At 37.3% G+C, this 17,210-nt stretch overlaps 1 protein-coding gene across 2 annotated transcripts; it reads left to right on the top strand.

The window, feature by feature from the left end:
* The first annotated feature begins 118 nt into the window (after positions 1–118).
* Positions 119–16,873, top strand: LOC131580359 (protein-lysine methyltransferase METTL21E-like). Of its 2 annotated transcripts, XM_058841442.1 has the most exons (6): positions 119–355; positions 2,138–2,222; positions 2,455–2,548; positions 10,991–11,148; positions 13,575–13,692; positions 14,597–16,873. In XM_058841442.1, the coding sequence occupies exons 4-6, from the start codon at positions 11,026–11,028 to the stop codon at positions 15,019–15,021; spliced, it is 666 nt and encodes a 221-aa protein (XP_058697425.1). In that variant the 5' UTR covers positions 119–355; positions 2,138–2,222; positions 2,455–2,548; positions 10,991–11,025; the 3' UTR covers positions 15,022–16,873. The 2 variants fall into 2 exon arrangements, with proteins under 2 accessions (XP_058697425.1, XP_058697417.1); XM_058841434.1 differs by lacking the exon at positions 2,455–2,548.
* Positions 16,874–17,210: the final 337 nt, after the last annotated feature.

The raw sequence follows: 17,210 nt of genomic DNA, 5'->3' as shown, positions 1-17,210 counted from the left end.
GGCTCTGAAGAGTGACTGTGCCCTTGGGTTGCTTTTTGGTCACAGGGAGGAGTCGCTGATACCCTGCCACTATTTATTTTGTAAACAGTACTCCCAAGTTGGTTACTTTGTGGTTGGAGCTCCCTGGAGGGGCTGCCTCCTGCTGTTACAAAATTGCTCCCTTACGTAAGGGCTGTGTGGTGCTCTCTTTGTGCTCGGGCTGCAGCTGTCGGGATTTGTGATCGCTGCCGGTGTGGGGATGTTGGCAATGTGTGCCACAGCCTGCGGAACACGCGTTTGTCTGCGGGGGAAGCCACCGGCAAGACAGGGACTTGGCTGCTGGAGCACCATCTTTGGAGAGCTGTGAGAGATTCAGGTAACATTGACCGAAGCGCGGTGGATGCCAGTGGTGTTTCACTTGTCTTTTGTGCTAAATTAGTTTGTATCATTCGCTTTAAACAGTGTAACTGAGCTGTTCTGCGCTGTTTAGTTGCTTGTAGCGCTCCTGAATGCCCCTGTTGGACTATTTTAGGTTGCTGTGTAGTCCAGTGCACCTCAGGATATTTTTAGAATGACATAAAAAATGTTGAGGACCACAAAATATAAAGGCTTTGTCCTGTAGGGTGATTTTACCTTTTATTTTGTCTTCTAATGGGAAGAAAATGTGTCATTTTTAATACTTTTGATGTAGACAACAAGCTGGTGAATGTGTGTAACATTTTCTGCTTAATAGCCCTGTAGTTTTTATGCTACTTGTTATTCTGAAGAGTCATATGAAGACTTTGATTCCCACTGAGTCTCTTTTCTGTTGCCTCTCTAATGATGTTGCTATTGCTAAGTTCATGTATAGACATAAATATAATGGCAATATTTTTGTTCTTTGTGCTACGGTGACATGTAGAAAGCCCCTAAGTTATTTTCTCCTTCAAAAAGGATAACGGCTGCTGGTATTGCAGTAGTGAAATTAAACATTAAACCTGTGTGCCTTTTGTAGTGTGAAGTCAAGAGAGTAAGGTGCATCCTCTCAGTCAGGAGAGGCCTGTTCCCTACTGTCTTCTTTATCCAGAAGTTTTGAGGGAAAAACCTGCTGAAGACTTTGCACTGTGAGGAGGATTTAATATTCAGAATATATTTTTATTTTGATTGTCCTTTCTTTTTTTCTTTCTTTTTATTGTTTGTTCCCACTATGGAGAGATACTCTTTTAGTCTTTGCCTTATTTAATTGCATCCCTATTGCAAGTGTTTAGACATTCTGTAGATTATCCACTGTTCACTGCCTGTAATCATCCTGGCAAAAATCAGCCAAATTTCCACATAAGAGTGGACAGTTAAAAATCATATCAAAGTATCAAAACCAAAATAACCAAATCACTGTGTGGTGCTTTTTTTGTTTGTTTGTTTATTTAGTTTTGGGTTTTTGTTCTGTTTTTTTTTTTTTTTTGTTGTTGTTGTTTTTTTTGTTGTTTTTTTTATTTTGTTTTTCCTGTGAACTCAGTGTTTTTTCTGATTGTAAAATATTAAGATCTGGGGACTATTGGTTGTCTGTCTGTTTTTCTGCAGACAGCTGAAAATTGTATTGTCCTCTGTCCCACTTTCCTTACTACTTTTTTGTCCAGCATGTTCTTTGTGTGTTCATGTAGGCATGTATGCTTTCTGTGCAGTATGTTATTAGTAGATTCTGCTCCCTTATTCTCATGTACAGCTTTCATTATTAGATTGTTTCCTTTCCTTCCAAGCAAATTAATTCAAAGAAGATTAGATCATATTGGTGCAATTTTTCTTCTCTTTCAGGAATTTGTTTCTACCTTTCCTTTCAATCCTTTATATGACTACCAAATCTGATTTTAATTGATTCTAACTTTAAAATTTCATAAAATAGTTCTAAACATTAATCAAAGCTTTTGTTTGGTTTGTTGTTTTTTAAAAAACTTTTTAATCTGTTCTTTTTCCTCTGTAAGAATATAACAGTTGAATTAGTTTGCTGTGTGTTGTACTTTTATGCATTGAATATTGATACTTATGTGTCTTCGTCTCTTTAATATCAGTGGAAGTAAATTGTAGCATAACACATGTATTTTTTTTTTTTTTTAAATGAAGCTTATGTGTGAAAGAAGAAGTAGTCATTTTATTGAGACAGACTTGTGTTTCTCTGTCCTAGGGTTTGTGGCATAGTATGGATTTGACATCATCACAGCATAATCATCTACAAAATCAATGGGTCAGAGAATTTGAAAGACAAGAAGGTAAAATGTTTTTTTTTATTTCACTATGTTTCCTTGTTACACTTAAGAATATTATAAAATATAAGGAACAAAATGTCTGGCTGCCAATGAACTATCTTCTAATTAATTTTTTTCTGAAGAACAATGTTTATGGCATTTGTAAGGCAAATGCAACAGAGATCACTGTTGTAGTATGCTAGCAATGCATGTGGTATTTCTAATGAGTTATACCTGCATACTCTTGTCATGGCAGTTTCCTGCTGGTGCCTGGCATCTGTCCTCCAGTTACTTGACTGTGTCTGGTTCCAAGGAATGAAGCTGTGACCATGATCAAGCACTTCAGAGAGGTTTGTTTACAGGCTGTCAGGAGAATTGGTCATTACAAGTTTGATTTCTGTCTAGACAGCCTCAGACCATACTTTCAAACACCTTCAGGGGCTGTTAGCAGTGTTTCCTTGTTAAGTACGTTCATGGCTATACATCTTTGAGGATTCTAAAGCTTTGTAAATAATCCTCTTTTTAGTGGTCACCAGGAGTAGGCAAGGTATTAGGACAAATGCATATGTTTTATGATGGGGTCTAGTTATATGCTACAGCTGAGTGCAAAAGGAGGAGATTTGAAAAACTATCTTAATTATTTTCATAATATTTTTATTTAAAATCTCAATTGAGTTGTGGTCTGTGTAGTCACAGGTAGTTCTCTACCATGTCTATAAACATTAGTCTAAGAGAATGAGGAGACATGAATGGAAAATTGGATATCTTTACAGACTTTGCCATTTCAAATTCTGTGCCAGGGTCTGGAGGTGGAAGGATGCTGAGAGATTTGCTTGCTCAATTACTCGGAGCCTGTGCCTTCCTTGTTCTCATCCTTTACTCCATTTCTATTTCATTATTTCACCATTATTTCACCCAGTCTCAATATCTGTCTCCCAGGGTTCTTATTCTAGTTTGGTTTCTTTGCAAGTTTCAGTCATAGGATCATAGACTCACAAAATGGTTTGGGCTTGAAAGGACATTAAAAACAAGTTCTAAACCCCCTGTCATGGGCAGGGACACTTTCCACTAGACCAGGTTGCTCAAAGCCTTATCCAGCCTGGCCTTGAACACTCCTAGGGATGGAGCATCCACAATTTCTCTGGGCAACCTCTTCCAGTGTTGCACCACCCTCACAGTCTGAGCTCTTTATGTTTGGTGCCTTCCCTTTTGCTTATTAATTTACTTGTCATACATTCTCCAGTTTAAAACTCCTTATTTTTGTACAGGTCAGTCCTCACCCAGTCTGGTCATACCTTTTTTGGCTTTAAACAATCAGTTCTCCACACCTGCATTAGATGTCTCTCTATCTTTTCTTGCATAATTTCTCATATTAGCTTTAACTCTTCTTGGCTAAATGTTTCTGAGACCAGATGCTACCACTCCTGTCTTAATTTCTTGGGATACTAAATTACTTTACCCTAGCTGCATTATGTAAATTCACACCAGAATACTTTTATCTCTGAGACAAAAGGAGAAGAACAAGTTTGCAAGGTGCACTTGTCCTTGACAGTCCATTTTCTCACTTCACTTGGCCACAGCTCAGTTTTTAATCCATAAATATCTGAGAAAATGCTGACCTAGTAACCTTCTCGTAACTCCTGACATTTTAGAAGGGACACACTCCTACTTGCCTTGCCTAACAGATGTCCTAATTGATGGCAATTCCTGCCATCATTTCAAGCATCTTGGTGGAGTCCAGAGTGGTGCCTTAAATGGGGCATACTTGGAATTGAGCAAAGAGAAAAGCATCCTAACCCTGTAACTTACAATTTAAGATAATTCAACTGGGAAGAGGTAGTGATGCAGCATCTCATTCATATTTCCTGGGTTACTTTTAAAGATACTTCTTATCTCTCCCATTTTCTTCCACACTGACTTTTTCACTGACTCCAAAGACTTTGCTGTAAAATGTGGAAAACATTCTGGGACCTGAGTATGTGCCCCAACTCTGCCTCTTCACAACTGAGTGCCCAATTTGTAGCTGGATTTTTCCTTGCTTGTTATCCTTCTAGCATCATTCCTGCAATCCTGGTTTCCTGATGGCCCACCTTATTAATTTAACACTTCTCTGTTCTCTTTCTCTCCCCTCAATTAGTAGACACTGTCTTTGCTTAAGACATTGCTAAACTCAAGTGAAAACACTCACATAATCAAAGCATACATTACCTTTTTAGGGAAGTCTGTAACGCATTCTTCCCTCTCAGCCATGTGTCCATCTTTCCTATTTTCACTTCTTTAGCCTTTGCAGTAGCTGCATTTTGACAATAGATAATGTATCTCAACTGTCCCATGAGAAAAGTGGTATGACTGCATGGGTTGGTGCTGTTAGCTTACTTTCAGGTCCCTTATGCAAAGGAATATTTTAGAAATCCAGAATTATTGGTAGGTGAATACTGTCAGCATTTTTTTGGGGGTGTCTTCCTGTCAGGAGGTTAGCTGCCTTTTATAATGTATAAGAGACCATCTAATTTAAGAACAGAGCCTGCTTTGTAGTCGAAGGGAAATAATGTAGTTATTATTAGAAATTAAGTAGCTTCTGATCCTAGACTTGGGGGTGTTTTCAATGACAGATAGACATGATGAGGTACTTGGTAAACTTGAATTCATTATGTGTTCATGAGATAAAATGACTACAGTACTTCTTTTTCATCCATTTAATGGTTTTTAGATGACCTTTGACTTGTAGGGCTGGGATATCAGTGGTGTAAATTTGAAGCTGGAAACACACCTCTCAAGCCTGGGTAAATACACAGACTGGATACTGTGAGCAAACCCTTCTCCTGTTCTTGTGTCCTCATGCTCTGGACTAAGTGCATCTTGTCTCTTGGCTCAGAAGAGGCTGCCTGTGGGAGGCAGTTTTGTATTTCTGCATTTCTAAGTATAAAGTTTCAAGCATTTTGTTACCCTGACATGACATCTCAGATTAATCAATATAATACACGCCTTCATTGCCATCACTTCAGCAGACTGAGCTTGTGATGAATGTAGTGGAATGTCTTACATGATGATATCCCTTTTTGTAGGTAGGGATGAAGTAAGGAAAAATTAACTGTGCAGTTTAGACATGCTGGAATGGTACTTTGCTTTATATTCTTAGAAAGGTGTAGGTTACATTTGACTTTGTGAAGTCAAGAACAGGATTAGCTTTCCCTCCTAACACCTTCCTGTGAGGGTCCTTAGGCTGAAATGGAACAAAATAGAAATAAGTGGAATGAAATAAAGGTACTAAAGTGATGCTACCTGAAATTTAGGGACTATGTTGTGATTCAGGATAGTGCATGTTTCCATGGAACCGTCTGTAGTGCTTGTAGGACTAGGGCTCTGATCCTGGCATGTCAGTAGCTCAGTAAAAATTCTGAGACTCCGGAGTCCCCTATTATTGTGACCTTTATGTAGCTTAGGATAAACTTGGTGTGAGCCATTAGGCATACACGTAGGGGTTTATTGGGATACCTTGGGATGATTTCTATCACTGGAGTAGTGTAACTCTTCTCCAGTCATTTCTTGCAGTCACAGAACTGGTTGTAGGTTTGTTCCCTTACTGACCAGTTTTCAGGTATCCCCTTGACTTTGGGGTATATAGATAGCTATAATATATATATTTAATATATATATGTATTTTATATATTATTTTTAAATTATATAAATAAAATACATCTTAAATACTTTGTTTGGATGACACCACTCTTGTGTGTCCAGAGTGTGGGGTGATCTGAAGAGTCCTGGATATTATGAATTCTTGGAATCTCTTGGAAACACTCCAGTGTTACTCAGTAATATCAGCACTGGTAGTCCTCCTTTGAGGAGGCAATTGCTGAGAAGTCATAGAACAGCCATCTTCACACCTGTTGATGCATGGTATTGAAATATTTGTAAGGACAAGTCTAAATGGTAAACTTTAAAGCCTACAGGTGAGAGTATACTGCTTCTGAAGATGGGAGCATATGTTGCTGTAGGGCTGAACTTTGTCAGGTCAAGTTCATGCTGAAGTTTTAGATTTCATCCCTTTTGCCAGTTGGAGAAAATCCATCAAAGCAGGAGAGAAGCAGAAGATGACTGGATCTTATTTCCTTATGACATTGGGGTGTGACACCATTTGACCTCCAGAGATAAAGCAGAGTCAGGCCAACATTTGAAAGAGATTGTTTTTTTCCTCCCTGTAGGCTGCTCCCATGAATCAATGGCTGATTTTTTTTTTTTTTTTTCTTCTGTATGAATGCTTCTTCTAAGCCACTAGCAAAGTACTTGGAATATGTTTTGCTGCTCTACGTGTCTTTTGTGAATGATTCTGAAAATGGAGATATGGAGTGCTAGTATTTTCTTCACAGCTTTCATGGTGAAAGGGTCCTTTTATTTTTCTAGCTATGTTTTAGTTCAGACTAAACTAGAACAGGTTTAGTTCTATAGTATTGAGATAGTGGTAAATTTTTTAAAATATTATTTTGATTTTGTCCCCTTGTTCTTGATGCTTTTTTTGCATTCTAAATATTGTTTTAAAATGCCTGTCTCTACTCCCTTTTCATTCAGTGGAGAATTCAATATTGTAGGCAGTATCACTAGGGTTGCAGTGAGGGATTTAACATCTGCTTTTAGTTGATGGAAGACACCCAACTGAATTTTTAGTTTACCATTTCTGATGCAGCTGTATGCTTCCAGGAATGATTTTATGTGACAAGTGGTATAAATAGCTGATCATGTAGCTTGTTTCTAAACAAGCAATATTTCTACTCATTCTAAGGAAAATTGTGCACATAAGGATTGCCTTCATTTTTATAGAAAAAGTTGCTGCAGTTTGAAATTTGTTCCATTCTGACTTGGTCTATTTTCTGTTATTTTCCTTCTACCTTCCCTTCCCTACTTGAAGGACTTCTACACCTTTCTCTTAGCAGAACTCACATAATTTTCTTTAGGTTTTGTTCTCATATAACATTTTAACATTTAACATTGCTTAACATGGCGTGTGAATGAAAAATCCTCTGGTTCCCTACACAGGATTTGGCAGCTTGACACACATTTCTCTACCTAACCTGCCACTGACTTCACAACTCCAGTCTTCCACATGATTAGTACATCTGTTTGGAAAACTTTGTCTGCATGTCAGTTGCTTTGCCTTTGAGAATGATGTTTATACTTATTTGACATAGTTGATTCAGTGAGTATGTGTCAACAAGGGAGCTCATGGAACATGCTCCAATGATGGTAGACTTCTATAATAAATAATGCTTTATCTAAAATATTCCAAAGAACACTGTAATTAATTAATTTATTAGGCAAAAAGTGTTAAGAAACTTACAGGTATTCTTGAAGAATTTGGGGCATCTATAGATGGTAACTTTTTGTACACAAGTTCAAGACAAAGGAGTTCGCTCTATTTCACTAAAAAACTTATCTCAAATTCTATGTGTTACCTCAACAGGATCAAACTGCCTCGTCTTACTGTAAATAAGGTTCTGGCACTAGAAACTCCAGTGGTTTCTGTGTTTGCTCATGCAAATAGATGAATAGGCTGAAGAAAATCTGTGTGTATACCACTTCCATGCTTTTCCACGTCACAGAAGAGGGGTGAGGCCAAACCTATCTGGTCAAACACAACCTGTGTGTTTGTCTTCTTCTGGCTCTGTGAAGAAGGGAGGAGCCAATCCTGGCAAACTTTTAAGTTCTAATGGTTCAGTATCTGTGCTCCAGTAGTATTGCTAGAAATGCCCACTATGCACTTCCATTCTTACAAGAACTGATAGACAGGTCAGTCAAGCCTCCTATTCTCTTATCCTACCCTCTTCTATTGATGAGTCATCTCTTTTTGTCTTAAAATGTCATTAGAGTCCATTCATTGACTCATAATTTCAGGATTTTTTGTTGTGAACAAGAGAATATTCACTAACACAGAGGTAAACACTTCCAGGAGAATAATCCCCTTTCAGCTTTTCACACCTGTTATCAAGGAACTAGATTGATGAAAGTAGAATTTTCTTAAAGTTTTCAGGTATTAAAAGAGTTCATCCCACTTGGATTTTACTTACTCTTACAACAATTTTTGTGTCACTTAAAAGATTTCCCACTAGTTCTTTATTTTTTTATTCTCACTACTTTGAGGGCAGTTAGAGAAAAAATAATTTATTTCCTTTTGTGCATTCCCACAAGAAGTTGTTGTGAAAGATAAAAAGCAGCAAACAGAGGAGTGTTTTTTTCTGTTCAAAGGGAAATGTGTATTAAATAAGTGAATCTGACTAAAACTCTGCACTCCTTATTTTGTCAGCACTCTGTCAGGATCATAAGCATCCTGGTGCTGATAAAGTTTCTCCTTTGGCCCTTGTGTAACATATGATGACTCTGACGAAACAGATGCTATTTTTGGTTCTTCCCAATAGTAGTGTTTTCTTAAAGGGAAATAGAAAAAAAACTAAAACATGTAAGCTTTTCCAGATAAGCCACCTGGAAGATTACTACAAGGATAAGATGGGAAAAAATTCAAGTTCTGTTATTGGTCAGCAGGTTCGGGATTCTTCTTTCAGGGCTACAAGTAGTGTTCAGGAAGAGAGCAGTGGGTTACAAACTCTATTAGTGTAGGTGCTATGCAAACCTGGAGTAGAAAGTTTGCTGAGCCTGTAGGGAATAGGTGGGAAGTGTTTACTGAGTGCTAGAGGAGCAGCTGTAATACTTCTAAAGTTTTATAGATCTTCTTGCAGGAGCTTTATAAGTTAAGACCTAGTAAGTTACCAGCTTCTCAACAAAATTGGATCCAAAACAGATGTCAAGGGAGGAAGAATCAAGAAAAATGGTTGTAACTGAAAGGTAATAGAAAGAATAGCTTTTACTTCCACAGCTAGTAATGATCACAGAACAAGATCAAACTGCTCTAAGCAATTGGAGAAGATTAAAAGCAGGCTACATCTCGTATGCTTGGAAACAGGATGATCTATTAAATACACTTATGATATGTGTAATAAGACAGCTTTTTATTACTTCTTTCATAAGAAAAAGATTAATTTTGCCCTGAAGCAGCATTTCCCTGGCACTTAGCTCATGTTTGTCAAGAGCTCCCTGATTACAGGCACAGTGATGCATGTGTTTTCTCCCAGCTTAACGTTAGAGGCTTGAAGAGGCTGACACATACTGCTTGTTTTCCAATATCTTAAAATACCATCATTTCAATGTTGAGCATTTTATTTTAGTTACATTTCTAAAATATATGAAAACTTTATTTTTCCAGTAATATATGGATGGTATTATTTTTAATTTTGTTGTATCCCATGATTAGGGTTCTTCCTTCCCTGCAATAAATTCTACAAGTACTGTGGTTGGTTAATCAGTTTTTGTAGGGTTTTTGTGTCTTAGTGTCAACATATCAAAACCAAATATTTTTGGTTTTTCTTCCTTGTTTGCTGCTATTCCCTAGTTTCCTGTGATGCTGAAATTTGAGTTACAAGCTTAAAGCCCTGGCTAATGAGCCTGAGCAGCTTCCTAATGTATTTTCTTTTGGTATCATCTTTTTCTTTGTTCACCCCTGATTTTGTTCTTTGGGCCTTGTATCACAAGGAAGGAAAAGAGATTTTGTTCATAAGATATCACAATAAAAATACTGAAGCATATGGCAAAATAAATGACAACACTTTGGGTCGCTATGTCCTGTGACTGCAATGATTAGAGGGGGAAGAAAATGTGAAGAATCTTCAGTAAAACAAAGTGTTTTATGTTGATGGAAGCATAAATGGTTTCATTTTCAACAGCCAGCAGATCCCAAAATTAATATCTGTGATTTTGATGGGAGCTGCAGGCTTGATACAGAAACTCTGCTTTGGACAAGGCAGTAACTGAGTTACCTAAATCTCCAGCATGCTTTTTAGAAGGTGTACCTTGTGAACATCTTTTTCTTTCACTGGTTTGCCAACAGACCATAGCTGACAATGAAAGAAAAATTCCAGCGAAAACTTGGAATGAATCTAGACTTTGCTAAGCAAATGTTCTAGACAGCTTCACTTACATATTTTTTTCCTGACATTGTGGTGCAGTTTTGTGTGATGGTGGCAAAACTGAACCTAGCTTGGTATTCCGCTAAAAAGGAATAAATACTATTCTGTTAGAACAGTTATCCAGGATATTGTTAGCTGTCATAAATATTCTTTGCTTAGCAACAGGGATGGCATTTAGGATATCAAGCCAACTGGAAAGAATCCCTCTGACAGGGCCCTGTTGGGGTGGGTGGATAAGCTTTCCTGACAACACAAGTGCTTTCACTCCTGTCTGTCATAATTTGTGTTGCTAGGATCTGTTTCACAAGTTTTGTGACAGACTTATAAATGATATTCTGGTTCCTTTTGTTTAGTGTCAAAAAGAACCATAATATGGGGAAAGTGAACAGTAAAAGGACATGCAAAACAATGAAAAATCCAGGTGCATAAGACTGTGAGTGTCTACACTAGGGCAGCTGTTCTTGGAGGGAAAAAGAAGTTTAAAGATTTCCTTTGGGTTGCTGAAATTGAAAACAATGTATGCTAACATTCCCCTTCTTTACTTTTTATGAATTTGGCTGCTTCAGCGAAACATGAAAGAAGTTATTTAGTCACACACTGAAAATTTCAATTAGAATTCAGGAGAATTGCTGTGTACCATGCTAAATATTAATGGTGAAAAGTGTTTTATTCACAGATGTAATTTATATTCTTGCTTCCAAATCAGCTTTTCAATATGAATTGGTAGTTTCATTATCAGTCCACTCAGCCTCTTTGACATTTTTATACTTTTGCTTCCAGAGGAAAAAGAAGATGAACAGATAGTTGCAGAAATCATGGGGAGGCGTTTTTTTCCTGATCTTATAGCTTATAAGACCTGGGAAGGCTTTCACTTTGCTGGCCATGAGATAAGAATTACAGAAGCCACTGATTTTTACGGAGCAGTCGTCTGGCCATCGGTACAATATTTTTGTAGTATTGTTATTTTTCATCTTTGGAGCTGTCTAGCATTAAAAAATTTGTTTTGTATAATAAATATGCTTTTCTATATGCTATAAACCCAAGTAAATAATTCTGTGCTTCTCTGTCTCTGTTCCACAAATCCCAAACCTGAATTTAACCTGGTTTTGTGTGGATTCATGTTTCTCAAAGCTTACTTGTTATTCCTTGTGCATGCCCCAGTCACGAAAGGTGTATGATTTGTGTCCCTGCCTTGCTTGCCAGTAGCTTTTAATCCTATTAGCCAATTACAAGCATATTTTGAAAGAAATATGGCAGTTTTATGATGATTGCGTTTCTGTACATTTTATAAATACAGATGGCTGTGTAGCAGGCAGATCCAGGTTGCGAAAACAACTGTGATACGAGCTCACAAGGTGTTAGCACTCACAGAAGCTACTCAACCTACTCATGTAAGGAACAAATACACCTTGTTGATACATAGACATGGGAAAATGTTCAGCTGGAGCTTTCAGTTTCTTAAACAGCTAGAAATCTAGTTGGAGAGAACCATTGTCTTTGGCTCTTGATATAAGAACCATCAACACATTCACGGTATAAGGAGTCTTCTTCAAGTTTTGAATCTGTACAATGTAGCAATCTTACTGTTTTGAAATAATTAATTGAATTGAATAATAATAAGGCCGAAAGAAACCTCCAGGGAGGTGCCACGATGCATGATGAAATTTGTGTCCCTATAGGAGAGACCTAGGATGTTCCATTTCTTTCCCAACTGCCTCAGCCTCCTAGGATCGTACTGGTTTTTAGAAGTATGAACATAGTTCAGCTGCAGATAATTGTCCTACTCTTCTGTTTTGAAGTCCAAATTATATTCCTGGTTTTACAAACCCTGGACCAATCACCTGTACTATATGTTTTAGTGACCTCAGTGCATGTCTTCATGGAAAGTTTGGCTGACTACCATTTACTTGCACAAAATCATAGACTTCACTGAAAAACATATTTTTTTATCTGGAAGGGCTTGGCCAATTTTGTTGTGGAAGGAAGACAACTCTTCGATCTCTGTCTCTTAATGTTCTTCCTTCCACTTCCGTCTAGCTGTACTTGAAGTCTTCTGAAAAATGTCAGCCAAATTTGTTGAGAGTGCGGAAACTTTAAGGAAAGTAATTTTTCTGCATGTTTCATGGAAAGGAATGCAGATTTCAAAATTTCTCTGAAAATTTCTCAGAAACTTTGATTATGCCAGCCAGTTTCTACAACAGAATATGGCAAAACCCTGAAGGAAGGAATTATAGGAATTAATGTAACTAGGAGGAAATCCAAATATAAGGTAAAAATAATGTCAATATAATGTCAAATATCAGACCCAGTCTTTAGGAACCTGACTTTAATTATTCCTGGTTCTCAAAGACTGATTTCTATATCAAAGTGCTGTTGATTAAGTGATATAAGTAAGTTCTCCTTACCTTCTCTTCTGTGCTCTGAATTAAGAGGTAGAAAATAAAACCTTTGTTTGAATTTCTAGCATGTTTACATTTTCTCATTCTTAGTTAAAAGCAAAACTAGTTTTGCTGTTCCTGAGCAAGCTGCTAATAATTGCCTTTCCAAATGGTCATCTGTATTGTGAGAGAATGTGGCAATCATCCTATTTGTCAATGCAGACTATACAGCTATCAAAGTCTGAGAAAAATATGGAAGAAAATATGGAAACTATCTTTATGAGAGAAATAAAAGTATCAATTTCTATTTCACCCATGAACTAAAACTCACTAGTCAGTGTGAGATAGGGCAGAAAAGCTGAAGAAGATTCCTAATAATTTTAAAATTAACTGATTCTTAATCATTTTATGTGTAAAGAGTCTGTTGTAGATGCTCTTTGTGGCTATATTTACCATTAAAATTTGTTAAGCTTAAAAAAGTAAGAAAATAGAAACTGCAAATAATCTGAACCAGAAGAAAAGGGGGTATCTATTGGTCCCTTTTGAACCCTAACAATAATTATTGTCAGAAATAATTGACTATTGGAAGAAGTTAACAAGGGTTGTTGTGGATTTTCTCTCACAAGCAGTTTTATATCAAGATGTTTCTGTGAAGAACACATTTTATCTCAACCAGAAGTAAGTCCAGTTACAAGCAGGAACTGGTGACTGGAATTTTACAACTCATGTCATGTGTTGTGACAGATTATCGAATTGCAGTTGCTCCGTCTGGCTGTAATAATTCATAGACCTATATGGAGGCATGTTGTAGCATTTATTTTGTGACCTATAGAGCCCAAAGATGTGAGCTGTGGTCCTTTAGGGATAGATCTTGAATGAGTATTGCTTATTTGAATGGACAACATTTTTTTGCATGCTTTTAAAAGACAATGCAAATTTAGTAAAGGGATTTTTTTCAGTATGTTTATGGATTTCCTCCCCTACAGGCTCTTGTTCTGTGTTATTTTTTGGAAACTAATTCTAAACAATGCAATTTGGTTGACAAAAATGTGATTGAAATTGGAGCTGGAACTGGCTTGGTGTCCATAGTAGCCAGTTTGCTGGGTGAGTATGTGGCATTTCTCTTATGCTCTTGGAAAGACCTCTCAGATGAACAGAGAAGGGTGAAGGATGTGGCTTGGTTCTTCTAAGAAAGTGTTGTTTGAAAGCTTCCAGGAGCAAGAAACAGTAAATTCTAAAAGGCTTGTTTGGAAACATGCTTTGTTGTTTTTTGTTGGTTTTTTTTTTTTTTTTTTTTTTTTCCCTGAGAGTGTATTGATACAATAAAGGAGGTCCCAGTAGATATGTTGTCATTAACTGTGTTAAACTGGGGATCAAAATAAGAAATTAGTGGTTTTCCAGGATGTTAATAGCAAATAGATTGAGCCAGATGTATGTATGACCAGTGTATATCCCCTTCCTTTGACCAAACAGCTCTTGGATGCCAGGTCACCTTCTATCCATTTGTGTTTTGGTATTTTCCTTCAGCAACTTGATCTTTCTGCTACATTGTTGTGTTTTCTCTTATAGCACCCTATTCATCTTGGAGAGTAATCCAGGTCAGTGTGTTCTGCATTTTAACAGAATTTTAGCTTTTGTTAGTCTGAAAAAGCTTCTTCTTGTGCGAGAAGGGAAGAACCTGAGGTAATCCTTAAATCTCATGCTGACTTCTGGGATCCAGTAATTGGTATTCATCAATCCCTAGTCAGCCACATCAAGATACAGGAAGTATCTGATATCTTCCCATCAGCTGCATTTAGGTGTCAATCTGTAGAGTAGAACTGTGAGGGAGCAAATATTTATTTTAAGCACAATGTGTAAGAGTTATTGGCAGCATCTACATTTTTTATTGCCCTCAGTGACAGTTACCTGATAAAATCAGTTCCTTGTGCAGTGGCTTTTGTGAATAGGCTTTTACTCAAGTCTTGATGTATATTCAAATATTGTATTTGTTTTCTCTGTGTCACAGGTGCATTTGTGACTGCCACAGATTTGCCAGAACTACTGGGAAACCTTCAGTACAACATTCTCCAAAATACAAAGCAGAAGTGCAAGCACCAGCCTTGTGTTAAGGAGTTGTCTTGGGGAATTGATCTGGAAAAGAACTTTCCTAGGTCTTCCTGTCACTTTGACTACATTATGGCTGCTGATGTAGTTTACCACCATCCATTCCTGGATGAACTTCTCCTAACTTTTGATCACTTGTGCAAGAATGATACTGTTATTCTGTGGGCCATGAAATTTAGGTTGGAGAATGAGAACCGATTTGTGGACAGATTTCAGACTCTATTTGACTTAGAGATGGTTTCCAATTTTCCCAGTTTGAACATAGCCTTGTATAAAGCAATGAGGAAAGGCAGGATGAAAGCCAGACCTTCCAAACTGAAGGTCTGAAAGAGAGATACAGGGAGGTGACAGTTTCAGCTCTTCTGCAGCTTTTTCTCTCTTTAATAATTTCCATTTTAGTAGCTGCTGACACTTGAATGACATTTCTAGAGATAGGTAAAACAAATCATTAAATTCTAGTGCTTTCCTATAAATTCCTAAATTCAATTTGCCAATAGTGTTACACACAGAAAAGTTACATCTGTGACATTGTCTTGACTTTTATTGTGGTAAGCTGACAACTCTAATAACTTTTACAAATCTTACCATTATTGTTATGGGTCATATAATGAATATTTCCAAAAGTTTTCAATTACAGCTTTGAACAGAATCTTTAAAATTCAAACAAGTATTTAAAACTTTAGACTATAAATCTTTGTATTTAAAAGTTTTGGTGTTAAATCTGATATTTCCTCATTCTCACTATCATGTTAATCCTTCTTTTGAATACTCTTAATAGGACATTAAATTAGCTGAGAAAACCTCACCACCTGGAAAACACACTATTGAGATAAAGGGATAGAATATATTATTTCCTCTTAATGTAATAATTATGCTGTCATTTTTTATTTATATTTAGGGATTCTTCAACACACAGCCATGCACATGAGGCAAGAGGGAGTTAAATGTTTTGTTGCTTGAACAAAGGTCTCATATTAGAAGTGTACAACATATCACCAGCTGCCCTTTACAAAGACTTTTAATTCTTGGTCTGGAGGTCTGCTCCTCCAAAAATAGACGGTTATCTGAACCTGAGGGAACAACAGTGGAAAAAGGACAGTGGCCATCAAGAGAGGAGCTTTGCACTGCTGGTGGCTGGAGGCAGAAAACTAAACCAGCCTTTCATGGTGTGGCTGAAGCATGGATAGACTTAGATATTTGTTTGTTTTTTTAGTACAAACAAAACATTTTCCTCCTAGACACTCAGTACTGCATGCATGCTCCTATTTTCAGTGCCCTATCCAAGAGTTTTCTTTTGGGGAGATTAATAAAATCATTCCTTCCACACACCATATTTTCTGATTCTGCTTGTAGTTGATTTTGAGGCCTTCAAGTCTCTTTCAGGCTAGAGAAGAGCTTTGTCGCCTCTACTCTAGCAGGCAACTGCCCTAGTAATGTGGAGGCCCTGGGGACTGTCAGTATTTATTTTCTTAGCTCCTATCTGTATTCTCTCAAGGAGTTTTTTATTTCTTACTGCTGAGTCCTTGAACATATTGTTATTTCTATCTTCGGTTGTGGCAGATGCATGTTACTTATTTACTCTGACACAAGTCTGGGGCAGAACTGTGGTAAATGTGATGTGGAATGTACTTTTTTGTCCCAGCTGAACATTGGTGCCTGGTGTTAGAGGTGAAGTGTTGCAGAGAGGAGACGCTGATCTGCCAAATTTTTCCAGTGTGAACTGGATATCCTAGGGCATCCTTGGTGAAACACAAAGGGTGACCCTAGGATAAAACTAAAGCAATTAGTAGCATGCCTTAGCCCAGAAGCAAAATGTAAAGCAAGGAAGTCAAGTCTATTTTTTTACCTCTCCTGCTGAGAAATCACATGTGGGATTTTGGGTTGGAGGTTATTAAAGAAAAATCTAGTCCTCATTGGTAAATTTCCTGTGACAAAGTTTGTAGATAGAAGTAGAATCCTTTACTGGATCAATCACTATAGCTAGAAAATTAGACTTGATACTGGCTGACAGAGAGTATTACTCTTATGCATAATGTTACTTTGCATATGTCCTTAGACAATTACAGCTGTAGAAAAACAGACTGCAGAATGGAAATATTTGGAAATATTTTTTTTTTCCACATTCTGTAGTAGAAACAGTTTAATATAGATGAATAAAGAAACAAACAGGGATCTCTGCCATTGCTTGATTTCCTCTCTCTGCTTCCTTCCTCTTAACTTGTTTGCAATCATCAAATCTACTGCAATTGTAACCATAATCCTTGTGTCCAGAAGGGCATCTCAGTCTACAAATGTTTCATGGATAAATGGATTGGCTGTATAATTAGTGAAATGACCTTGTGAACTCCAAAATGATGAAGGCTAAAGAGGAAGACTACAGCAAAGTGGTTAAGTGTGATTGCTTTTAAATATCTGTCCTGCTGACTAGCCCTCCTGTTTGTGCCACAGACTGACCCCTGCTGAGCTTCTGCTGAATTCCAAGAGGAGAAGTGTTTGTCAAATGGAGTCAGGATTCA

This window comes from Poecile atricapillus, chromosome 1 (genome assembly GCF_030490865.1).
Source record: "Poecile atricapillus isolate bPoeAtr1 chromosome 1, bPoeAtr1.hap1, whole genome shotgun sequence".
NCBI lineage: Eukaryota > Metazoa > Chordata > Aves > Passeriformes > Paridae > Poecile > Poecile atricapillus.
Note: the sequence above shows the minus strand (reverse complement) of the source record. Positions and strands in the feature narration are given on the sequence as shown.